Source organism: Schistocerca americana, chromosome 7 (assembly GCF_021461395.2).
Source record: "Schistocerca americana isolate TAMUIC-IGC-003095 chromosome 7, iqSchAmer2.1, whole genome shotgun sequence".
Classification (NCBI taxonomy): domain Eukaryota; kingdom Metazoa; phylum Arthropoda; class Insecta; order Orthoptera; family Acrididae; genus Schistocerca; species Schistocerca americana.
In genome coordinates this window covers 28,886,774-28,913,459 of record NC_060125.1, presented here as the reverse complement: position 1 = coordinate 28,913,459, position 26,686 = coordinate 28,886,774, and the positions used below count along the sequence as shown (strand labels likewise).

At 39.5% G+C, this 26,686-nt stretch overlaps 1 protein-coding gene across 1 annotated transcript in view; it reads left to right on the top strand.

Annotated features, from left to right (window-relative positions):
- Nucleotides 1-8,264: 8,264 nt before the first annotated feature.
- LOC124622236 (molybdenum cofactor biosynthesis protein 1-like) overlaps nucleotides 8,265-26,686 on the top strand; it is a 66,674-nt gene continuing 48,252 nt past the window's right edge. Inside the window, exons 1-3 of the mRNA XM_047147890.1 lie at nucleotides 8,265-8,393; nucleotides 9,499-9,719; nucleotides 17,134-17,389. Coding sequence (XP_047003846.1) covers nucleotides 8,265-8,393; nucleotides 9,499-9,719; nucleotides 17,134-17,389 — 606 coding nt within the window. The remainder of the gene's footprint in view (nucleotides 8,394-9,498; nucleotides 9,720-17,133; nucleotides 17,390-26,686) is intronic.

Genomic DNA, 26,686 nt, shown 5'->3' with positions numbered 1-26,686 from the left:
GGTCTTCTGTTTCGCTGACCCAAAGATCCTCTTTGACGGTGTCGCCATGTGATACCTTCTCCTGGCCGGCCACCATTTCGCCAGTGTGCCCCACCAACCTTTCTTGTGCCCTGGATTCCTCATGTCGACAGCAGAAGAAAGCCGACACTTCTGTAGGACCACATGGAGCAGGATCCTCTTGCCTCTGTGCCCTGTAGCAGTGAGTTTTCGCAGACTGGCACTCGGCAGCTGCCGAGGTGACACCCCTTCCTATTGTCCTCATCGTGACTGTCCTCCAATGGAACTTTTGCAGCCTTTGATCCAACAAAGAGGATTTATGACTGCTTTTAGAATTGCAGCTTCTACTTGTACTCTGCCTTCAGGAAACAAAATTCATCCTCACGACTGCTTTGAGCTTTCACATTTCTTCCTGGTCTGTTTTGACCTTCCGCTCGAGGTTGGCATTCTGTCTCATGGGGGAGTCATGCTGCTCTTATGGGATGACATTCATAGTCAACCCATCCATCTCCCTGACTACCTGTCATCAAGCTGTTGCAGTTTGTCTATTCCTTCCTCACTTGAGCTTTTCCCTTTCTACCATTTACATCCCTCCGTCATTCAATGTCACCAGGTTCGACTTCCTCCAGCTTATTGGACAGCTTCCTTGCTGATTTCTGCTGCTTGGGGACTTTAATGCACACCATCCCATTTGGGGCTCTTCCAGAACCTATCTGAGAGGTGCCCTCTTCACTCCCATTCTTAATCAACTTAACCTTTTCTTCTTTAGCACAGAAGCACCCATGTTGCTTTCAGACTCATCACACACCTATTCCCATTTGGACCTTTCCTTCTTCACTGCCTGTCCTGCACATCATCTTGAACGGTCCATTCTTTCTGACACCTACTCGAGCGACCATTTCCTGTGTGCTATCCATTTGCTAACTCCTACCCCACCTCCGTGCACATCAAAATGGCAGCTGACTAAGGCTGACTGGAGACTTTACTCCTCCCTGGCGACCTTCAATGAACACGATTTCTGCAGTTGTCATGACCAGGTGGAATTTCTTACAAACATTATCCTTACCGTCAGAACATTCCATTCCTCACACTTCCTCTTTACCATGCTGTGTCCCAGTCCTTTGGTGGACTGAAGCCTGCTGTGATGTAATTCGCATTCTTTGGGATAACCAAGCAGGCAGCTGAACTTCATTCACTAGTTCTTTTAACAGTTTCACCCCCCTCTTCCATCGTGTGCACCAACCTCCGACGGTTCTCTGGGAGCAAGATCCATTCCCCAATTTTCACACTGACAGTAGCAGACACTATCATCGTGTACCCTATTGCTATCTCCAACACCTTGGGTCGCCATTTTGCAGAAATTTTGAGCTCCTCCCACTATCATCCTGCCTACCTCTATAGGAGATGAGCAGAGAAGACTCGGGCAATAACATCTCTTCTCAGAATCCTGAGTGTTACTGTGCTGCCTTTACTATGAGGATGCTAGACCACGCTCTCACTTCATCTCAATCCTCCGCCCTGGACCAGACACTGTTAACTTTCAAGTGTTGCAGCACCTTTCTCTTGTGGACAAGCACTTTTTGCTTAATACATACAACCGGACCTGGGCAGAGGGCATGTTTTCCAGCCACTGTTGTGAAGGCACTGTCATACCCACACCTAAGCCCGGTAAGGACAAACAACTTCCTTCTGGCTATCACCCACTTTGTTTACCCATGTCATGAATGGTTTTCTGTGGAAATCCCAGACTGGCTTTGTTTTTCAATTTGGAGAAAGCCTACAACATTTGTTGGAGGACTGGTATCGTTTGTACTCTCTACACATGTGGCCAACTGCGCCATCTCCTTGAGGAATTTTTAAAAGACGAGTTTTGATGTACGTATGGGGTCTGCCTCCTCGGACACCTTTATCCAGGAAAATGGTGCACCTCAGGGTTCTTTCCTGAGTGTCGTCGTCTTTGCTATCGCCATTAACCCTACAATGGCCTGTCTCCTGCCGGGCATCTCCGGCTCTCTTTTTGTTGATAATTTTGCCATCTACTGCTGCTCTTCATGAACCTGTCTCATTGAGTGGTGTCTTCAGCAATGTCTTGATCGTCTTTACTTATGGAGCATGGACAGTGGCTTAAGTTTTTCTACTGACAAAAACATTTGTATGAATTTCTGGCAGCACAGCTGGTTTCTCCCACCATTTTTACATCTTGGGCCTGTTGCTCTTCCATTCATTGAAACTACAAAATTCCTGAGGCTCCTGCTTTATACAAAACTATCTTGGTCCTCCCACTTCATGCTCCCTGCAGCTTTTTCGATGGGTGTGAACCCTTCACCATCTTGGCTTCGTGCGGCAGCCCATCTTCACCTTGACCTTCATTCACTTTCTAAAGACACTGCACCAGGCTCGGTCTATTGCCTTCAGTTTCACGACCTATGCATGGAATTTTGCAGTAGTATCTTTGTGTACACTGATGGCTCTTGGACTGACCATGGTGTCGGGTGTGCCTTCAACGTCAACCAACATTTTTTGGTACTGACGTCCGGCACATTGCTCAGTATTTACAGCAGAGCTCTTCACCCTGTATCAGATCATCGAGTACATCTGCTGACATACTCTTTTCACTGTGTCACTGCTCAGACTCTCTTGGCACCCTTCAAAGCCTCTGTGCAGTGTAGACTGTCCATCCCTTAGTGCACCGGTTCCAGGAAAGCTTCCACTTGCTCACTTTTTATGGAGCCACTGTGATGTTTATGTGTGTTCCAGGTCATATTGGTCCAAGAGGTTGCTGACACTGCTGCCAAAGCTGCATTCCTCGTACTTCAGCCCAATAATTCTTGTATTCCCTCTGATGATCTCTTGTTACTTTCTGTCAGGAGGTGGTGTCACTTTGGCATCGCCACTGGTCCTCCATTCATAGGAATAAGCTCTGGGTTATTAAGCCTCTCCCAGTGGCTTGGACAACCTCCTCTCAGTCCTCTTGTGGCGAGGAGGTCATTTTAACTAGGTTGCATATTGGGCACTGCCTTTTTAGCCATCACCATTTGTTAAGTGGTGCTCCCCTACTACTTTGTGCACATTGCACCCAACTTTTAACTGTCTGCCGTTTCCTGAGGGGATGCCCTTTTTTTTTTAGAGTTTACATTCCCTTTTGGGTTTGCCATCTGAGTTATTGGCCATTTTAGTGAACAATGCGTGGGCTGTCGACTCTGTTTTACTTTTTATCAGTTGTAGCAACATAGTGAAGGCCATTTAATTTTTAGTTCTGGGCCTCCATTTCACTATTGCGTACTTCATAGACCTTGCTCCACGTCCCTGTTTCTAGCTGTCCTATCTTCCGTCATTAAACATTGACATGTAATCATTTTTAACTCCTCTCTTCATCTTTGTGTTTCACAGTTTTGGCATGGACACATATGACCCTAGTTGTTTTTGCACCCTAAAACAAAATGGGGGAGAAATACAAAGCCCTTACATTCTTTTGTCGACTTATGTCTTTACCTCCCCTTGAGACCTCAAAATTTGTCGGGGAAAAATTCTAAAACGTGTCTGTGGAATCAGAGAAATATCAGGGAATTTCACTTGGAGAAACTTGTGGCAAACCTGATTTTAGGTTTTTATATATGGAAATTATTTTTGCTTCTAGTATTGCAGTTCTGAATTGCTGCGTTCATCTTAAACTAAATCTTGTTATTAATCACATATACCATTAGGGAATATAACTTCTATAGGCATGTAAGTGTGAGAATCCATGGGTCCCTGAAGAAGCTTTTTCAAGATGTAGAATAAATAATTTTTTCCGCTTAGCTGAAGTACCTCAGAAGATTAAGCCATATGAGTAAACTGAGTGAAAGTGTGTTAGCAATCCTTTGTCCAGTTTGATACAGTAAGAGATTTCTAAGCACAAAATGGGCGGAACTGAGCTTCTCGGTTAACTGACCCACATGCTGGTCTCACACGTGATTGGTATCTGCATTCCCAGGAACTTAGAACACGGGAGCCTAATTGCCCATTTATCCCTACTTTTGATATTCGTATCTGTAAGTTGCTTTTATTTCTTTAGAACTGCACAATACAAGTTTTTAGGCATTAAGCTGGTACCTGTAGATCTATACAAGCCTGTTCTGTTATTATCCTGGATGTTTCTGGTATGGATGAGTTTAGATCTTGCATCAATAAGTTTGTGACACTGCAAACATTAGAGTTTTTCCAAAGCCCTCCAGTGCCCCAAGTAAATCATTTTTGTGGACTTGGCAGCAAATACTGTGTGCCACACCATATTTTATGTTCTCCCTTTTTGAGTTTAATCTTATTCCTGTCTTATCATTTGTTAATGTGACCTTCCATTTTCTGTAGTTAAAGTACAACTCAATCCATGCAAGGGGAAGACTTTTAATGCCATACTATTTTAGCTTCCCCTCTCAGAATTTTTTAATCTAAACAGTCAAAGGCTTTGGCAAGATGACAGAGGGGATAATTTCCACTATTTAATTCTACTGGAATTGAATTTGTGAGATATTATGTTGGCTTCTCAGTATAGAAGCCTTTACAGAAGTCAAACTGTGTTGTTAAAAAGTTATTCTCTGAATGGTGGTTCACCATTCTAAGTGGATTTAGGTTGAAATACTATGCAGAGATGAAGAGGCTTACAAAGGCAGGAATAGGCTGGTGAGTTGCACCAAAGCAGTAGTTGGATGAAGACCACAACAGCAGCTTCAACTCAGTTTATTGATGGAAATCTAGCTCTTGCCGAAATTAGCTCTCTCTCTCTCTCTCTCTCTCTCTCTCTCTCTCTCTCTCTGACACACACACACACACACACACACACACACACACACACACACTCTTCCTTCTAGCTACCACTCCATCTCTCTTACCAGTGTGTTCTCAAGGTGATGGGACATATGATTCATGTCCGGATGATATGGTGGCTCGAGTCTCACAACTTTTTATGAATGCACAGTGTGGCTTTCAACACGGCATTCTACAGTGGACCATCTCATTATTTTACCCACCCATGTCATGAATGGTTTTCTGCAGAAATCCCAGATTGTCGCTGTGTTTTTTGATTTGGAAAAGGCCTATGACACCTGCTAGAGAGCTAGTAACGTCCATACTCTTCACATGTGGGGCTTCCGTGGCCACCTACCCTGTTTCCTTCAGACATTTTTAAAAGACTGAGTTTTCGAGGTGCATGAAGGGTCTGCCTTGTCGGACACCTTTATCCAGGAAAATGGTGTGTCTCAGGGTTCCATTCTGAGTGTCATTCTCTTTGCTATCACCATAAACCCTATAATGGCCTGTCTCCCACTGGGCATCTCCGGCTCTCTTTTTTTTTGACGATTTTGCCTTCTATTGCAATTCTCTATGAACCTGTCTCACTTAGTGGCATCTTCAGCAATGTCTTGATTGTCTTTACTCGTGGAGCATCAACAATGGCTTTCGCTTTTCCACTGACAAAACTGTCTGTATGAATCCCACGAACGCTGACTGCAAATTTGTATGTCCGTCTGGTTATTTGACCTGTTGTGCTGCCATTCACAAACAGCATTCCAGGAGGTGTTTTCCTACAGGATAACACTTGCTCACATACTGCTGTTGTAAGCCAACATGCTATAGTGTGTCAACATATTGCCTTGGCTTGCTCGATAACCAGCTCTACCTCCCATCGAGCACGTATTGGACATCATCTGATGACAGCTTCAACCCATCCACAAACATCATTAACTGTCCTTATATTGGCCAACCAAGTGCAACAGGCATGGAACTCCATCCCACAAACTGACACATGACACGTGTACAATAGCGTACCAGCATTTGCATTTACATTTGCAGTGGCTTGTCTCACACTCCCATTGATCCTGCAACGTTAATCACTTTACATACGTTGTCTCAACAAATATATTCCTGGTATTTCATTACTCTACATTAATTATTTTTTGGTGTTGCAAATTTTTCCGTCAGTGTACCTGGCCTTTCTTTAACCATCCCTGGGGCAATGCAGAATTCTCTTCCCAGTAGCGAGAAAATGCCGTTATTCCAATTTTGAAATCACATAAATTGCCTCTTCAAACGGACAGCTGTCGTCCAGATTGTTTACTCAGTGTCCTGCAAGTTACTTGAACATATGGTTAGTTGAAGGCTGTATTGTGTCCTTGAATCCCCGGATCTTTTGGCTTCGATCCAGGGTGCTTTTCGCCAAGGGCGCTCTACTGAAGATAATTTAGTCCACTTGAAGTGTGCTATCTGAACAGCTTTTGCTCAGCATCAGTTCCTTGTTGCAGTTTTCATTGATCTGCGTGTATATCTTATGATACCACATGGTGCCATAACGTCCTTGCCACCTTAAAGGAGTGGGGCCTCCATGGCCCACTCCTGATTTTTATCCAGAACTTTCTTCCATGTCACACTTTTTGGGTACAGGTTGGTGCCTCCTGTAGCATCCCCCCCCTGCAGGAGAAGGGGCTTGGACAAGGTTCTGTTTTGAGTGTCACTCTCCTTTTTGTGGCTATCAATGATCTGGCGGCAGCTGCATGACATATTTTGTCCCCATCATTTTTGTTCGTCCGCGACGGCTATTGCTGGAGGCAGAATGCAGGGAGCAATACACCAAGCACAATCATGGGCTTTCACTCATAGCATCCATTTTTTGGCTGCCATGACCTACGTTATGCATTTCTGTCATCGTGTTTTTTAGGTCCGGTCTTTGATGCCTAGTTGACATGGCTTCCCCGTCTTTGCCAACTAAAGCAGACATGTAGGTCGCACCTGAATGCTCTTCTATGCCTCAGCGGTGTGGTCCGCTCTACTTTGATATGGCTGTATGCAGCATTGGTGCAGTCACACCTAGATTACAGGTATCTCTCATATGACTTTTTATCAGCTTCGACATTACGTCTGGATTCGATACACTATTGTGGGGTAAGACTGGTAACAGGTGCCTTTGGACTAGGCAGCAGTTCCACTATTGTGGGTTCTGCACCATCAAAAATTGATGGCAGCTGCTCACCCATAGTACCCTAACTGTCATCTCCTCTTTCCAGATATGAGATCTACCTCCCAAAACGGCAACACAGGTCTGGGGCTACGATCACCAAGTTTGAGTCTTGGTCAAGCACACAGTTTTAATCTGCCAGGAAGTTTCATATCAGTGCACACTATGCTGCAGAGTGAAAATCTCATTCTAGAAAACTCTTTATCTGTAATTCTCTTTACATATTGGCTATTTTCTTCACATATGGGGGACATGGTCTCATCTGAAAAGTGAAAGTAAGCCTGTAAAAGGAAGTGGTGGGGGAGGGGGGGGGGGGGGGGCAGTTCTCAATTCTTGAGCAGTGACCCTCATGTTTTTTTTTTGTGCAATTTGGGTTAGTTTATGTTCAATCCTTGCACCCAATTTACTCTTTCATCTACCTACTTTTTTTCTCGTCAAGCAGAATGATATTTATGCCCGGTGCTTAATACCTGTTTGTATCACTTACAATGCTGGTATTTATGAATTTTTTAGCATTTGACTCCGGAAAGACCATTTTTCTTTGTAGTGAGGTCTTGCCAACAGCAAATTTTCTGGATGGAAAGTCGCTCAATCTGCTCATATACTTTAAAATTTAAAAGTAAATCTAGCAATGCTAGAATGTATACAAAATACTGATATACCCATTTTCAAGTTGTTGTTTAAAGATTTGCGACTTTTAAAACTTACGTAGATTATCTTTTTGATGATAGAACTTTACATAAGAAGTTATTAAGAACATTGCGAATATCACATGACGAACAATTGAATGACTAAAGCAGTGTTATCAACCCTCATTCATTGACACATGTAATAAATTCATCGAAGCAGTGAAGTTCAGAGCTGTAAAAATTTCTGAAATTAAAAGTATACATTGCCTAATGAATGTATTATTTTGGGGTGAAAGAACACAATAATTGTTAGTTTTGGAATGTAATAATTCACTATGGCTTCATTTTAATTCTAATAAGTTTCACACTGTAATGAAATATTGTCTAAATGCCTCTCTTTCTCTCTCTCTCTCTCTCTCTCTCTCTCTCTCTCTCTCTCTCTCATTTGTTATAACTTACCGCTGTTATATTGTATTTGTATTGCAGTCATTACATTAAAATTGGCTATATTGATTCTGCAATTTATACTATTATGTTATTGCTAAGAATTGATTTAAAGAATAAACGTATATATTTATTTGTAAGATTTTGTAAATTTATACCACTGGAACTCTTTCAAAATATTTGATTGCGTAATACTGCCAATAAATACAATGACTTTCTTTCTTCTGTTTATAATTGTAATAGATGTTGGACACTTTGACTCCAAGTATGTTATACAGAAACGCAGTGATTTTTTGCAAAAGGCAAAACTATGTGTTCGAAGAATTGTGGAGAGGAGGGTATGTGATGTATTTTAAGTAGGTTATAAAGAGTAACTATAACAACAAAAACAATAAATTATTTGTGATTGGCAAGCTTTCGGAGCCAATGGCTCCTCCAGACAGAAGCGTTGAAGGGGAAGGAAGAAGGGTAAAGGAAAAGGCCTGGAGAGTTCCAGGAAAAGGTGTAGATTTTGGAAAAGTCACCCAGAACTTTGGATTAGGCAAAAATAGAAACGACACATGTCATATACCAGCTATTATGTAAACACTGTTCAGCTTTCTACATCTGCATGACTACCACCAAATTATCAGTTAGGATAAGTGGGCATAGGCATAGTGTATATACTGGAAACTCACAATATCCTGTTGCAGAGCATGCTCTACAACATGGGATACGTGACCTCGGCACTTGTTTCACCACACATGCCACCTGGATTCTTCCGCCAGACACCAGTTTCTCAGAACTCCGCAGGTGGGAACTAGCACTACAACGTGTCCTTGGTTCTCACCACCCACCTCGCCTTAATTTACGTTAATTTCTCCTGTCTCAGCTTTTCTTCACTGTAATTACTCTTTGCTTCACTCCGTTTTAGCTTTCTACATCTTTCATTGTCTTTCCCGTCTATTTTCACTGCCCCCTCCCACAACTGTTGCATACAATACACTTACCTTCTCACTCTTATTAACCATATACAGTTTTAGTAGTAATCTCTGTCTTGCATATTACCCTGTCTTCCACCTTTAAGCTCTCAGGTTTCCGAATCTTGCCCGATGCAGTCCCCAACAATTAGTCTTTCCTTCTCATCCTGTACCGTAAGTCACCCATGACCCATGGTTCTGGGTGACTTTCCCAAAATCTACCCCTTTTCTTAGACCTCTCCAGTCCTTTTCCTTCATCCTTCTTGCTTCCCCTGCAACCCTTCAGCCTGAAGAAGGAGTCACTGGCTCCAAACGCATGCCTATCACAACAGTCTTTTATGTGTGTGTTCTGCCACTGCTTGGTGAGTAGATTTTTTATCTATCCAATTAAATAATTTTATAAAGAGTATCTGTGTGTGATGTTTTTATTGGTATACAACTTGTTATAAACAAAATTTATTTTTACCATTTAATATGTTTCCAGATATTTACCAGTGGTAAAGATGAAATTGGGTTGATTGTACTTGGTTCTGACAAGACACAGAATCCACTTGATTACCCAAATGTTAGTGTGGAATTTCCTCTTGCACTACCTACATGGCAGATGATATCCTTTGTGGAGAAATCTTTTCATGAAAGTGAAATAAAAAGAGATTGGATAGATGGTGTTGTTGTTGGCATGCAAGTCTTGAAAGATGAGCTAGAGTAATTATTTAAAGCTTTCTGTTTCATGACATTCCTGGAACATGTTCCAGAATGTGTGTTACACAAATCACAGTGACATAGTTGTGACTTTATAAACTTGAATCAATATGTTTTTGTAATGAAAAAGAAACAGAAGGCACAATACCTGCAGAAATAGGAAATTTTTTTGTGTGATTTTACTGCATGAATGTTTTTTACAGTTTTTCAGCTCAATAATTAAGGAGGTATTGATACAAGGCTTTGCCAAAAACCCATCTGTCACCTACAATTCCAGCCCTGTCACTGGCATTCCGTACCCCACAATATGACTGGGCCACTATGAAAGCAGCCACATCATTGTCAAATTCACTGAAACTACTGCATAGCAATTTGCTTGAGTATGGCTGCAGTTGTGGTCTTCTGTTTGGTTTAAGCACTGCGTCAATACCTTCTCTTTATAGCACTCAGAGGTCGCGATCTGCGACTGTTTTTACAAGTGGCAAGAGAACTTTTCCTCTAGTTGCTTGTTTTTCACTGAAAGATGCAAATATTTTAGAATGTAGTGCCCTATGTATATCTGTTAGAATAGCCACAAGGTCTGAAAGTTATTTTCAAATGATTGAGCTCTTCTACAGAGTATTGAAATTCACAGATTCCTCCAACCTGGTCCAACAATGTCTTACATACTCCTCTTCCTCCATGGATTGTTTCCAGTGTTTGGAGATGAAACATTAGGCAGCAAAACGTGCCTTATAACCAAAATCTAATGAACATATAATTAAATTAACTAAAGATGTAATGTTGCACTCTCAGGTAAGACTGATCTTGAATACAAAGCCAAAGTGGAAATTAATTGTAAGCTGCAACATTCATCTCACTTTTTGTTATTGAAATTATTCACAGTGCCATAGGGAGAACTGAGTTTATGTGTTTTATAGAGTCAGATACACGCTGTGGCACAGGGTGCTGTCCATTATTCTCCTGACTATGATGTCCAGCTATGGTAGTCTTCCTTCTTCTTTGGTCTCCATAGTGAATTTGATTTTGTGGCGTGTGGAGTTCAGATGTACAAAGAAGTCAAGAAGTTTGTCTCTTCCATGAGGCCAGATGACAAGTGTGTTATCCACATAACAGAAGAAGAAGAAGAAGAAGAAGAAGAAGAAAAGAAGAAGATGGATTTCCATTTGGTTGACATCAGGGCCTCTTCCTCGAAGTGCACCGTAAACATATTCACAATCTCTGGTCAGAGTGGGCTGCCTATTGCGACTCCATCTGTTTGCGGGAGGTGGGTGTGCCATGAGTCAGTGAAGTGGGAAAGTTGACCAAGTAATATGCGTGACGTGTCAAACCTCGACCGATATTGAGAACAGAGTAAAAAATTCAGAGGCATTACTTTTCAGCACTCCCATGCATATTCTGCATGCAAGAAAAGCTTATGGAGCGGGTTTCTCATTCAGAAATTCTATTTCAGTGTTGGTTGTTTACACGAAGACCGTGTTAAGCATAATGGAAGAAGGAGAAATGTTTATCAGCATTCCAGATTTGGCAGTGGCAGGCTCATGGTCTGCTGAGACTCTGGTTTATTGTTTCACTATATTGCTGCTTGCATTGCTCAGAATCTCATTTTGTGCCAACATAGAATTGGTAGGTTCAGGAGGGCCATGCTAAATGCCTTGCAGGGCCTCAGTAGTGCCACCCAACTAGCACCTGAGAGGGCAGACAAGTGTTCGCTCATGCGTACGTGATCCTGCAGTGAAGTTGTGTACATTTAGTCAGGAAGTGGGCTTGTATACAGTGAGACAGATATCCACACAGACAATGTGATGGCATCTGGAGCAGCACAGACTGTCAAGCCCTTAATGCAGCTCTAGAGAGAGGTGAACTGACAGTGGTGCAACTGACAACAATGCCAGACACAGGAATGGCACTGTGTCATCATGTCAGACGAGTCTCGGTTCTGCAACATCGTCACAATTGATGTACATGTGTTTGGAGGCTCTGATGCCAACAGACCTGGCCAGATTGTACCTGTCATTCTCATGCGGGTCCAGCATGTGATGTGATGGTATGGGGTGCAACTGGATACGTGTCACAACTTCTGGTTCACATATCCAGTAATTTGGACAGCAGTCATTGCATTTGTGTTTTGTTAAGGCCTATCGCTGTGCCCTATTTTCAAGGGCTCCGTGATTGTAGATTGTATTTTATTGGTCCTGTTGTCTACATAGCAGCTTATGCATAAGACATTGGACAAGTCAAGTTATGAATATACAGGCTGAAAGTAATTTCAAAGCATACATATTTAAGCTTACAATAATACACTTTACACACAAGTATTTATATAACACATTTCATAAATTTAAATATTCTTCAATGGAATAAAAGCAGTGATGCTGTAAATATGACTTTAGAGATTTTCCAAATGTATTGACCTCAGTGATAGCTTTTATGTTTTCAGGAAGTTTGTTATAAAGCTTAACTCCCATGTGAAAAGTACCTTTTTGGCACAGTGCTATGCTGATTTGAGTCATATGTAAGTTCCTGTTTTGTCTGGTAAAGTGCTCATGTATATCACAGTTTTTTTTAGCCTCTGGTCCTTGCCTATTACATTTAATTTAAAGAACAAAAGGGTTTCCATAATGTATACACACGGTAATGGGAGAATACCAGATTTCTTAAACAGGGGTTTACAAGAGTCTCTAGGCTTGCACCCAAACAAGATTCTAATGGCCCTTTTTTTGTAGTTTAAAAGTGCTATTAGCTATTTTAGAGTTTCCCCAGAAGGTGACCCCATATCTAAGACGAGAATGAAAGTACGCATGATATGCATTCAATACTGTTTTCTCACTACAGCATGATTTTAATGAACAAAGAAGATAACGTGTTTTGGTCAGTTCTGCATTGAGACATTCAATATGCTTGTTCCATCTGATGTCACTCTGCAGCCAAAGTCCTAAGAATTTGGTTTCAGTACTGTTACCAACTGGTTCGTCATTGATAGAGACTGATGGGATAAACATGTCCTTGTTAGGAACATTGTGGAATTTTAGAGCAACGGTTTTCTTACTGTTTATTACAAGCCGATTACTCTGTGCCCAGCTGCTAAGTTGTTTCGTGACTGTGTTTACTGTCTGCTGTAACTGTTCATCGTCATCTCCTTTTAGTAGAATCGTGGTGTCATCTGCAAATATGATTGATTTGTGTGCATCAATATTTAAGCTTAGATCATTTATGTACAGAAGAAACAGAAGGGGTCCCAATACGGATCCTTGGGGTACACCACATTTTATTTGTTTATAGTCAGATAAGTGATTAGATACAGTTTTTAGTTCAATATTTGTGTGCTTGACGCACACTGCCTGCATACGATTTGTCAGGAAGGAACTGATCCACTTGTTGGACAGACCTCGAATACCATATCTTTCTAGCTTTGATAGCGGAATTTTATGGTCCACCATGTCAAAAGCTTTTGACAAGTCAATAAAGACTCCTATTGTTTCCTGTTTTTTGTCCATCAGGTTTAGGATGAAATTGATGCACTCATAGACAGCAGTTGTCGTTGACCTCTTATTTCTGAATCCATGTTGTTCATTACATAGGATGCTGTTTTTATTTATAAATTTCATAAGTTTCTCATACATAACTTTTTCCAGTACTTTAGAGATGCAGGAGGAAATTGTGATGGGTCTGTAGTTATTTACATTGTCTTTATCCCCTTTTTTATATACAGGAATAACTTTTGATGTTTTTAACACATCAGGGAAAGTGCCTGCCTGAAGTGAGCAGTCGCATAAATGTGTGAGTACTTCAGTTAGGTTTGATGCGCTCTTCTTTAACACTGTTGCAGGTATACCATCAATACCTGCCGATTTGGAATTTTTTAGTCCTTTTATTGCTTTAGCTACTTCATCTTGTGAAACAGAACCGATGTACATTGATCCTCTACATGTACTTATTTTATATTCATTTGCCTGGATGCTCTTAAAGTTTGATTGTAACATATTTTCAGCAACACCTGTGAAAAAGTTGTTAAATGTGTTAGCTACTTCTAAGGGGTTTGTTACTTTTTTATTTTCATGTGATAGTGTTATATTTTTCCAAGGTTGTCTGTATTCTCCACATTCTTTTTTTATAACACTCCACATAGACTTTGATTTATTAGCTGCATTATAAATGATTTAATCATTATGCATTATTTTTGCTGCTTTTATTACTTTTCTTAATATTTTGGAGTATTTTTTATAGTATGCGCGTACTACAGGTGAGGAATTTTTTGAGTTACATATTTCATGAAGTAGTCTTCTCTTCTGGCATGAAACCCTTATTCCCTTTGTGATCCAGCTGTTTGTTCTAGAGTTTCCCCGTATGGTTAATGTTTTCAGTGGGAATGCAAGTTCAAAGAAATGGGTTAATGTATCAATGAAAGTGTCGAATTTTTCATTAATATCATTCATTTTGTACACTCCTAGCCATTTTTCTTTGTGTAATAAGTTGTTGAAGTGGTTCACATTATGCTGATTATAGCTTCGATATGCTGTTCTAAAAGACATGTTGTTAATAATACTGCCTTGTACTTTTATGCTTAATATTTGAGCAAGATGATCACTAAAACCTGCATTGAAAATTTTTAGTGAGGTGTTGTGTAAACTCTTATTTACTAGAAACTGATCAAGAGCTGTTTGACAAGTTTCTGATACTCGGGTAGCTGCTTTTACTTCAGCCTTTAAATTGAAGGACGTTGCAAGGTTCAAAATGGTCTCCCTATTTCCACTATTCATGAGGAAGTCAATATTGAAGTCACCACAGATTATAAATTCACAATCCATTTTATTTACTTTATTTAGCAATGACTCCACTTTGTTTAAGAAAAGTTCAAAATTCCCAGACGGTGATCGGTAAACTGTAGCAATAACCAGGTTGAACTGAGTAATTTTTATAGCTGCAATTTCATAATCCTTTTCGACATTTGCCCTAGTTAAGTCAGGTAGTGTAATAAAATCTACATTATCCTTTGTGTAAATTGCTACCCCACACTGTTTGCTGTTTTTCCTGCAGTAGTAAGCAGCCAAGACAAATTTGTTTATTTTAGTATTCTGGATTAATTCTGGGCTAAGCCAGTGCTCAGAAATGCATAACACTGAGATATCATTAAGTTCATGTGTTAATAGAACGTTAATTTCATCGATCTTATTACGCAGGGATTGCACATTATGGTGATAAATTTTTAAATCGGGCGTATTCACAATTTGGTAATTGGGAATCATATTTACAGCATCACATACCTCTAGTTTAAATTAGGAATGTCAGCAGCGTTGTATTTTTGTTCTTCTTTCTTGTTTATTTTGTTTTCCTCGCTGTTGGAAGGATGTTCAGGAAGCTGATAAATTGTTCTATCCCTTACAAGTCTTTCTTTGATGTTATCTTTTAACAAGATAATGCAAGACTACACATCACCTGAGCTGTACTGAGCTACCTCGATACAGAGAGTGTTCCACTGTTGCCGTATCCAGCATTTTCTTCAAATCTGTCACCTGTGGAGAACGTCTGTTCACAGGATGCCAAGAGATGGGTATGCCACCAGCCGCCAGCCACCAGTCGCCAGCCACTACAGTTGAAGAACTCTGACATATGACATTCAGTTGAGTAGCATGAAATGATGTACCCATGGCTGTAATCCAACCTCGATTTGATATCCAGTGTGATGAGAGCTGTTCTGCTTTTCCAGTTTCAATACTGAAATTCATATATTATTTTTATGCTATCCTAACCAGATTGGACTGTGGTGTCATACAGCATAAAATATCTTACAACGTGTTGAATTAGTTATGAGAAGTGTAGAACAGCCAGCAGGGGAAAGATGTTGGCAATGAGACAGCTTTTATGTATAACAGCAGTACAGTGTTTCACAGTGCATAATGCTTCCGCAGATTGAGAACAAAATGTGTGGTTTGCTTTCATCCATTTTCACAAACATAGCCTAAAAAATAATGTTGACATTACTGTGCATTTCACTCTGAGGCATATTGCACTCTGAGAATGTTCATCGAATTCAGTTACTTTGTATTATATTTCAGTAACAGTGACATAATAGCAAATTGGACTGTATGAGTTTTTACGGATTTTTTTTCCAGATACACACTACCATTTCTTCAGATTAATTTAATTTGGGTATAAATCCTTTCCAGCATATATGCTGTACACAAAATGTTGAACATAAAATGTAGCTATCTGCTGATTTAACATCTTGCTGAGTATACCGGTACAATATTTTGTTGTAACAAATAGTTCAATGTATTTTACACACTTATAAACTTATTTATACAGTTATAGTAATTTATACCATTACATTAATGTTGTACCTTAATGTTCTGGAAGACGATATTATAAGGAACCTCATACTTTTCCTGGATGATAGAGTTGTCTATAATGAATTATTGCCTGAAAAAAATCTGCACAAATTTGAGTCAGATCATAACATTTCAATTTGGTCCAAAGATAGGCAACTGAGTTTAAGTTTTCAGAAATGTAAATTGGAGCACATCACAAAACAAAAAAAGACAGTATTGTATGACTACATTATCAAATAATCACAGTTTTAATTGGTCAACTCATACAAATATCTGGATGAAATGAAATGGTGACATAGACTCACTTGTAGGCAAAGCAGAATGCAGACTTCAATTCATTGGTAAGATACTGGAAAATGCAATCAGTCTATAGAGGACATTGCTTACAAAATACTTGTGTGGCCCATTCTAGAATATTGCTTAAGTATGACCCATAACAAATAAGGCTAATGGCAGACATTGAATGTATACAAAATAGTGTAGCATGATTGATCATAGATTTACTTGATGCATGGGAGAGCATCAAGAAGCTACTAAAAATTGGAAATGCCAGACAAGTGAAGATAGACGCCAAATATATGACAAAACCTAACTTATGAAATTTCAGGAACCTGTATTAAGTGAGGTATTTAGGGATTATACAATAACCGCATATGTATCACTCCTATAGGGACCATGAAGGCAAGATTAATTACAGCATGCACAGAACCATTTAAAGAATCGTTCTTCCCACACTCCACATGAGCATTGAATGGGGAAAAACCATAATGTGTGGTACAACAATGTACTTTGTCGGACAAACCCACAGTGGTTTATACAGTGTGCATGGAGACATGGAATCAGTTGACAGTAGCTGGGTAATGGTTCATATTGATTCCCATTTCCCTGTTGCAGTAGGTGATCTTATGCCTCTAATTATTTTTCCATTGCTATCTTAACTTGCATTCTTCAATTCAGTTTATTAACCCTTCTTATCTCTTTGTATTAGGGCAAATGTACAGTTAACTTTTGAGGAATTTGTATTTTCAATTTATCAACTGGAGTTTTGTTTCATATGCAGCAGCAATGTTACAAATTATTTGTTTCAGTTTCTTTAGAATAATTTGCTGTTTCACGGGTGCTTTGAAGGAAATAAAAGATCTCGAAAGTGTCTTAATGACAACCGATGGCCTCATGTTGGCAAGACAGCTGGTTGCCTTGCAGAGGGCAGGGCTTGACGGTCTGAACATCAGCTTAGACACCCTGCAGTCCCAACGCTACAACCAGATCACGAGGAGGAAAGGCTGGGAGCGTGTCATGGTTGGCATAGATCTAGCCTTGCAACTTGAATACGACCCTGTGAAGGTATTACTAGTGCAGCTGTCATCGCATGCAGACTTTCATAAACAAAAGATATAAATCTGTTGTTAAGAATATCAATACAAGAATCACCATTTTAAAGCAGTATGCCCACACCCTCGCCCCCATCCCCGCTCCCACCCTCACCGCTGTCTCCACACTGCAGCTGTAAGTGAAGGAAGGTATATTAAGACAGAAGAAGTAAATTTTAGCTGACGATGCTAACAGTTTCGTAGTTTATACAACATAAAAAGGATGCCTTGCAAGTTTACCAATTAAAAATCTTATATTTTCCTCCCAAGAGAGTCTTATGAGACTCAAGATCTTTACAGTTTCTCTTTTTTTCTTTTGTGTCTTTAGTTTAAAATAAGTTTCCACTATTGTGGTGTTGTTTTGGTAAAAATACTCGATTGTTTGGAAAAATTATTCTTAATTCTGTAGTCACATTTTTGTTGTGTCTAAGTACTACTGGTTTCAGTAGCAAGTGCCAGCATCAGTTCATTTTATTATCAAACATTTCTGTGCAAAATAAAAGCTGACCACTGTGGCCGAGCGGTTCTAGGCACTTCAGTCCAGAACCGTGCTGCTGCTATGGTCGCGGGTTCGAATCCTGCCTCAGGCAGGGATGTCCTTAGGTTAGTTAGGTTTAAGTAGTTCTAAGTCTGGGGGACTGATGACCTCAGATGTTAAGTCCCATAGTGCTTAGAGCCATTTGAACCATTTTGCAAAATAAAAAGCTTCTGTACAACTGCAAACTAGACATACCATTTTCAGGGTGCAGTTCACATCTATTGAAAGCACAACAGTGACCTTTACTTTTAGTAGATAAGACACCTACTGAGGTAAGTGACTTGATGACTGCACACAAGAAGTTGTCATTCATTCCATATGTAGCTACCATGCAGACTCATATTTTGTATTAGTTTGTCCTTACTCTTCCAAAAGGTTAAACCTTGTCTCTGCAGCCACAGCTTCCTCTCTTCAGCAGTTGTCTTCATCTCCATGTGTGAAGAAAATCCCATTCATTGATCATATTGTTTAAGTAGGATGTTCTCAGTCATCCCTTTGTTTTCTTACCTACGATCTTGCCTTCAGAAATGTTTTTTAAAAGATTATCATCTCCAGTTAAGTGTCCAGTGTATTTTGCTTTGCCCTGGCCTATAACTTTCAGTGGTTCTTTCTTCTCTCCTATTTCCTTTAATTTTTCTGTCAATGCAGATAGTTCTTGTACTTCTCCTCCAGAACCACATTTCAGCAGGTCTGAGGCGAGCTTCCTTTGGCTTTTCTAATGTACAGATTTTGCATCTGTGTGTCAGAACACTCCACACAAAGGTCTTTACAAATATTTTCTTAATGTGGAAGCTGATATGTTTATTCAGTTGCAGCTTCTTCTTATTTTGGAAGGAACTCTTCACCTGTGCTATTCTTTTCTTGAATGCCTTGAAATATTGATTGTTTTCTTGCAAAATGCTACTGAGATATTGAATTTCAGTTCCTTTCTTGAGTTGCTCATTGCCTGTTCTTGTGTCAGTCCTACCTCCTCCTCCTTTCTTGTCTGTAGCCATAACTTTTGTCTTCTTTGTATTCATTTTTAGCTTTAGTTTTACCACTTCTTGATTTAAGGCCTGAAACATTTTATTTAGTTCCTACTCTGATTTACTATTGTGATGTCATCAATCTGCAGTGTATATGCATGCAATTAAGTTTCCATATCGACATCATGCTCCAAAAACCACCTAACTGTGTGTGGCAGGGGGTACGTCTCATGCCACCAACTGATCCCCTCTGCCTTGTTCCACTTGTGAACAGTGCTTGGGAAGAATGACTGTCAGTACACTTCTGTATTATCTCTAACTTCTCAAATTTTCTTCTCGTGATCATTTCGTGAATTGTATATGAGAGAAACTATTATGTTGTCAGACTCTTCTCGGAAACTACTCTCTCGAAATTTGGGTAGTAAATCTTTCCGTGATGCACAACTGCTCTCTTATGGCATCTACCACTGGAGTTGCTGAGCATCTCTGTAATGATCTCACAGCGACTAAATGATCCTGTGACAAAACACTCCGCACTTCATTGGATCTTCTTTCTCTCTTCTGTCAGTCTTACTGGGTAAGGACACAGGGGTAATTTACATTCACTTAAGATTCTTCCTGTGAATCTTAGTCTGGCATCTGCTTTTCTATTGCTGTTTTATGTGGTCATTCCACTTTAAGGTTGCTCTGGATAGTTACTTCTAGATATTTTATGGTAGATTCTGTTTCCAGCAATTTGTCATTAATAGTGTAGTTGTACAGTATTGGATTTCTTTTCCTGTGTGTGTGTGTGTGTGTGTGTGTGTGTGTGTGATATGTTACATTTATTTATGTGCAGGGTCAACTGCCAGAGCCTACATCATTCACCAATCCTCTGCAGGTCATTGTGCAAATTGATACTGTCTTCTGTTATTGCTACTTTCTGATGGACAAGTGTAGTACCTGTGAACAATATTAAGGAGCCTCTGACACTTTCTACTGGATCATTTATATACATTGTAAATGTAATGGTCCTATCACATTTCCATGGCGTATTCCAGAAATTACCTTTTGATTCTGGTCATCTTTTCTTTGTTGTTGTTATTACTTCCTTGATGAACATATTAAGGAAGTAAGGTGATAGAAGGCACCCGTCTCTCACTGCCCTTCTGGTTTTCCTTCTTTCATATCCGGTTCAGTACTCTGACTTTAGTATATACTCAAAATTAATCATCTGTCCTTCCACTTTGGACATTACTTTAAGGAATGATGATATAATGGTAATCTGTTTATTAAACTATATTTTAACGATACACTATGCTTTCTGATCATATAGTGGCTTGATGATGGAATTTGATACTGAAATTAGTAATCATTAGACAAAATAAAAGTGAAGCTATAATAAAAGAAAGTAATATTTTGGATCATGTCAGTTGTTGTTCCAAACAACAGCACGTCAGGAATAGGTTCAAATGGCTCTGAGCACTATGCGACTTAACTTCTGAGGTCATCAGTCGCCTAGAACTTAGAACTAATTAAACCTAACTAACCTAAGGACATCACACACATCCATGCCCGAGGCAGGATTCGAACCTGCGAACGTAGCGGTCATTCGGTTCCAGACTGTAGCGCCTAGAACCGCACGGCCACTCTGGCTGTCCAGGAATAGGTACTAAATTATTTGTCCGCTGATGGCCTCACAGCTTAGAACACTAAAACACAAATGTTAATTGTTTGCTATGTGCCCTGGTAGAGTTTACAGCTGTTTACAGTTCACGATTGGTTGTTGGAGATTGGACATTACTCACATAGTGTATTTAGTGCACAGTGCAGAAAAAGGCAGTGTCCAGAAAAGTAAACAAGTGTAAAGGCAAAAGTTTCATGACAGGATGTTGTGTCACCATACTTGGAAGACAATTATAGCCAAAGACAGAAATTTAAAAGAAACTGGCTCATTTGAGCTGTGGAGACCTAGTCAAGGATTCTCAGTAGATAATTGTTAGCACAGTAGAATTTATAAAGAGACAATGTCAGTTCGTGTCAGGGAAGGTTGATTGGTAAGTATCTATCAGCTTTCTCGTAAAACTCACAATTTGAAGAATACACATCAAGGAAAAGGTAGAAGTCCAACAGTGTCAAATCTAGACAATAATATCGATCATCCAACAGTTTTGCAAAATCCCCAGTTGTACTTTACTTACTTACTTACTTACTAACTTACTCAGATTTGCTGTGTACCATACAAGGAACTGGTTTCCACTAGTTCACTTGATCAGCTGCCAAGTTCTCACCTTCCTCCAAGTTTGTGTCCATGGATTGAAGATTCATTGCAAAAGTTCCAGGTGTTAAAAGGTCTTCCTGTACATCTGTATCTGTCCATTGATTTCCACAACAGTGTTGATTTTGGGATTCTTCCACCTTACATGTGTAGAACATAACCTGCAATCTTCAGTCTTCTTTCAACAATAATTTTGTGCAGGCTGTGTAGACCTCGTATTCTCAGCACTACATCATTTGTAACTTGGTCGGGTTAACATCTTCAGAATTCATCTCTAGCATTGTTGGTGAAAAATATGGAGACTGTGTGCTGATTTTACTGACATTTTCCAAGTCTCACAAATATAAACAATAAAGGAGTACAGGCAAAGCTTTGTTGACATATTACAGACCTAATTGCCATATGGACTGATTTTCCAGTTCTGCTGGTGATTTCTGCATCTGTGACCTCATTATTACATATAAAGCTACCGAGATATGGCAATCTGTCAACATCTTGTATTATCTTCTATTGCACTGTAATCGGGGAAGAGACGAGTAATTTCCACTTACTTTGCACATTCTGTTTACCTTATCCCCATTAATTTTCAGCCCTACACAATGGGGCATTTAATGAGAAAGCATATAAAAATTAACTTGATGCCTTCCAAGGAGACGGTCTCTACTTAGTCTCTACTCCTTCAAGCCTGACTTTGTAAGTGTAGACCAGACATGGCTTAAATTCAGAGAAATAGTATCGACATCAATTAAGAGATATATACCAAATAAATTGAAAGGATACCAAATAAATTAAAAGGGTGGTGCACAAAATATGTCAAAACTCAGCTGCAGAAGCAATGAAAAAAAGCATGTCAAAATTTAAAAGAATGCAAAATCTCCAAGATTAGCGATGTTTTACTGAAGCTCGAAATTAGGGTGGGTTTCAGTGCAAGATGTGTTTAATAGTTCCCATAGTGAAACTTCGTTTTGAAATCTGGAAGAAAATCCAAAGAGGTTCTGGTTGCATGTGTAGTACACCAATGGCAAGACACAACCAATACCTTCACTGCGCGATAGCTGTGGTAATATTACTGATGACAGTGCTACTAAAGCAGGGTTACTAAACACGGATTTCTGAAATTTCTTCACCAAAGACAACAAAGTTATTATTGCAGTATTCAAATCAAGAACAACTGCAACTGTGAGTAACTTAGTAGTAGCTCTCCTCAGTGTCATAAAGCAGTTATGTTTCTTTCAGAGAATGCTGATACAATAGCTCCATTAGAAATCATATATAGCCCTGGAGATTCTAAAAGGTATCAGATAGATTATATAATGGTAAGACAGAGATTTAGGAACCAGGTTTTAAATTGTAAGACATTTCCAGGGGCAGATGTGGACTCTGACCACAATCTATTGGTTATGACCTGTAAGATTAAAACTGAAGAAACTGCAAAAAGGTGGGAATTTAAGGAGATGGGACCTGGATAAACTGAAAGAATCAGAGGTTGTACAGAGCTTCAGGGAGAGCATAAGGGAACAATTGACAGGAATGGGGGAAAGAAATGCAGTAGAAGAATAATGGGTAGCTTTGATGGATGAAGTAGTGAAGGCAGCAGAGGATCAAGTATGTAAAAAGACGAGGGCTAGTAGAAATCCTTGGGTAACAGAAGAAATATTGAATTTAATTGATGAAAGGAGAAAATATAAAAATGCAGTAAATGAAGCAGGCAAAAAGGAATACAAATGTCTCAAAAATGAGATCGACAGGAAGTGCAAAATGGCTAAGCAGGGAGGGCTAGAGGACAAATGTAGGGATGTATAGGCTTATCTCACTAGGGGTAAGATAGGTACTGCCTACAGGAAAATTAGAGAGACCTTTGGAGATAAGAGAACCACTTGCATGAACATCAAGAGCTCAGATGGAAACCCAGTTCTAAGCAAAGAAGGGAAAGCAGAAAGGTGGAAGGAGTATATAGAGGGTCTATACAAGGGCGATACACTTGAGGACAATATTATGGAAATGGAAGAGTATGTAGATGAAGATGAAATGGGAGATACAATACTGCGTGAAGAGTTTGACAGAGCACTGAAAGACCTGAGTCGAAACAAGGCCCCTGGAGTAGACAACATTCCATTGGAACTACTGACGGCCTTGGGAGAGCCAGTCCAGACAAAACTCTACCATCTGGTGAGCAAGATGTATGAAACAGGCGAAATACAATCAGACTTCAAGAAGAATATAATAATTCCAATCCCAAAGAAAGCAGGTGTTGACAGATGTGAAAATTACCGAACAATCAGTTTAATAAGCCACAGCTGCAAAATACTAACACGAATTCTTTACAGACGAATGGAAAAACTAGTAGAAGCCGACCTCAGGGAAGATCAGTTTGGATTCCATAGAAATACTGGAACATGTGAGGCATTACTGACCTTACGACTTATCTTGGAAGAAAGATTAAGGAAAGGCAAACCTACGTTTCTAGCATTTGTAGACTTAGGGAAATCTTTTAACAATGTTGACTGGAATACTCTCTTTCAAATTCTAAGGGTGGCAGGGGTAAAATACAGGGAGCGAAAGGCTATTTACAATTTGTACAGAAACCAGATGGCAGTTATAAGAGTCGAGGGACATGAAAGGGAAGCAGTGGTTGGGAAGGGAGTAAGACAGGGTTATAGCCTCTCCCCGATGATATTCAATCTGTATATTGAGCAAGCAGTAAAAGAAATAAAAGAAAAATTCGGAGTAGGAATTAAAATCCATGGAGAAGAAATAAAAACGTTGAGGTTCGCCGATGACATTGTAATTCTGTCAGAGACAGCAAAGGACTTGGAAGAGCAGATGAACGGAACGGATGGTGTCTTGAAGGGAGGATATAAGATGAACATCAACAAAAGCAAAACGAGTGTAATGGAATGTAGTCGAATGAAGTAAGGTGATGCTGAGGGAATTAGGTTAGGAAATGAGACACTTAAAGTAGTAAAGGAGTTTTGCTATTTGGGGAGCAAAATAACTGATGTTGGTCGAAGTAGAGAGGATATAAAATGTAGACTGGCAATGGCAAGGAAAGCGTTTCTGAAGAAGAGAAATTTGTTAACATCGAGCATAGATGTAAGTGTCAGGAAGTCATTGCTGAAAGTATTTGTATGGAGTGTAGCCATGTATGGAAGTGAAACATGGATGGTAAATAGTTTGGACAAGAAGAGAATAGAAGCTTTCGAAATGTGGTGCTACAGAAGAATGCTAAAGATTAGATGGGTAGATCACATAACTAATGAGGAAGTATTGAATAGGATTGGGGAGAAAAGACGTTTGTGGCACAACTTGACCAGAAGAAGGGATCGGTTGGTAGGACATGTTCTGAGGCATCAAGGGATCACCAATTTAGTATTGGAGGGCAGCGTGGAGGGTAAAAATAGTAGGGGGAGACCAAGAGATGAATACACTAAGCAGATTCAGAAGGATGTAGGTTGCAGTAGGTACTGGGAGATGAAGAAGCTTGCACTGGATAGAGTAGCATGGAGAGCTGCATCAAACCAGTCTCAGGACTGAAGACCACAACAACAACATATAGCCACTCATTTGATAAAGATCCATACCTAGAGACTGAAAAGTTGCTCAGGTCACACCAATGCTCAAGAAAGAAAAGAGGAGTAATCTACTAAATAACAGACTCATATCACTAATGTTGATTTGCATTAGGATTTTGGAACATATATTGTGTTTGAATATTATGAATTATCTCAAAGATAATGATTCATTGATAAATAGCCAAGATAGATTCAGAAATATTGACCTTTTAAAACACAGCTAGCTCTTTAGTCACGCAAAGTAATAAGTGCTGCCGACTGGGGCTCTCAAATTGATTCCATATTTGTAGATTTCCAGAAGACTTTTTGAAACAGTTCCTCACAAGTATTTTCTAATCATATTGTGTGCCTATGGTGTATTGTCTCAGTTGTGCAACTGGATGTGTGGTTTCCTGTCAGAAAGGTCACAGTTTATAGTAATTGATGGAAAATCGTCAAGTAAAACAAAAGTGATATCTGACATTCCTCAAGGAAGTGTTATAGACCACCTGCTGTTGCCAATCTACATTAACAATTTAAGAAGGAATCTGAGCAGTCCTCTTAGGTGATGCTATCATTTACAGTCTTGCATATCATTTACTGTCTTGTAAAGTGATCAGATGATCAAAACGAACTGCAAAATGATTTAGGCTACCTATCCATATGATGCAAAAAGTGGTAACTGACCTTAAATAATAAAAATTGTTATGTCATCCGCATGAGTAGTAGAAGGCATCTACTAAATTTTGGTTACATGATAATTCACGCAGATCTAAAGGCTGTGAAGTCTATTGAATACTTAGGAATTATATTTACAAATAACTTAAATTGGAATGCTCACATAGATAACGTGGTGGGAAAGCAAACAAAGGACTGTGATTTAATAGTAAAACATTTAGAAGGTTAGGATTACTAAAGAGACTATCTACAACTATACTTGTCTGTCCTCTATTGGAGTATTCTGCATGGTGTGAGATCCTTACCAGATAGGACTGACAAAGGACATCATTTAAAAGTTCAAAGAAGGGCAGCTCATTTTGTATTATTGGGAAACAGGAAAGTGCATGCCACAGATATCGCATGTGAATTGGGGTGGCAGTCATTAAAGCAAAAGCATTTTGCTGGAGCAGGTTCTTAAAATTTCAATCATCAATTTTCTCCTCCGAATGTGAAAATATTTTGTTAGAGCCCTCTTACATAGGGAGAAATGATCATTGTAATAAAATAAGAGAAATCAGAGCTTGTACGGAAATATTGAAGTGTTTGGTTTTCCTCAAATGCTGTAGGGGAGTGGAATGGTAGATAAATAGGTTGAGGGTGGTTCTCTGAACCCTCTGCCAGCAATTAATTGTGAATTACAGACTAGTCATGCAGATATAGATAATGTAGATAGGCTTTCAATATTGTGCACTGATTCTCTAATTTTATACATTGCTCAAATACTTTCGTGGCGCTTTGGAGTGACCCCTTCAAAATAACACTTTACCAGTCTTCTTAATATGTATTTTGGTAACCAGGTTGATAAGAAGTTACAACAATACTCTCTTATTACTCCCCAGTTTTGGGTTTTATTAATGAACAAAATCGCCGCAGTGTTCCATAACAATTACGGGCTGAAGTTTCCTGCTGATGGAACCAATATGATTTTCTGTGTTTCTGAGCATACAGGTTGTGTATGCTGTTTGGAGCCTGTTGTATGCTGAATCAAATGTTTTTATTGTTGTGATCTTCCATCTGAAGATTGGTTTCATGGAATTGCCCATGCTAGCTTATCCTCTGTGACCCTCTTCACCTCTGGGTAACTACTGCAGCATACAATAACTTGAACTTGCTTACTGCAGTCAGTTTTTGGTCTCCTACAGTTGTTACCCCCATTATATTTACAGATGACCACATATTGTGGAAATTGCATATTGTAATGTAGGATGCAACAATAAGGTACAGAAAGTTTCTGTTGAAA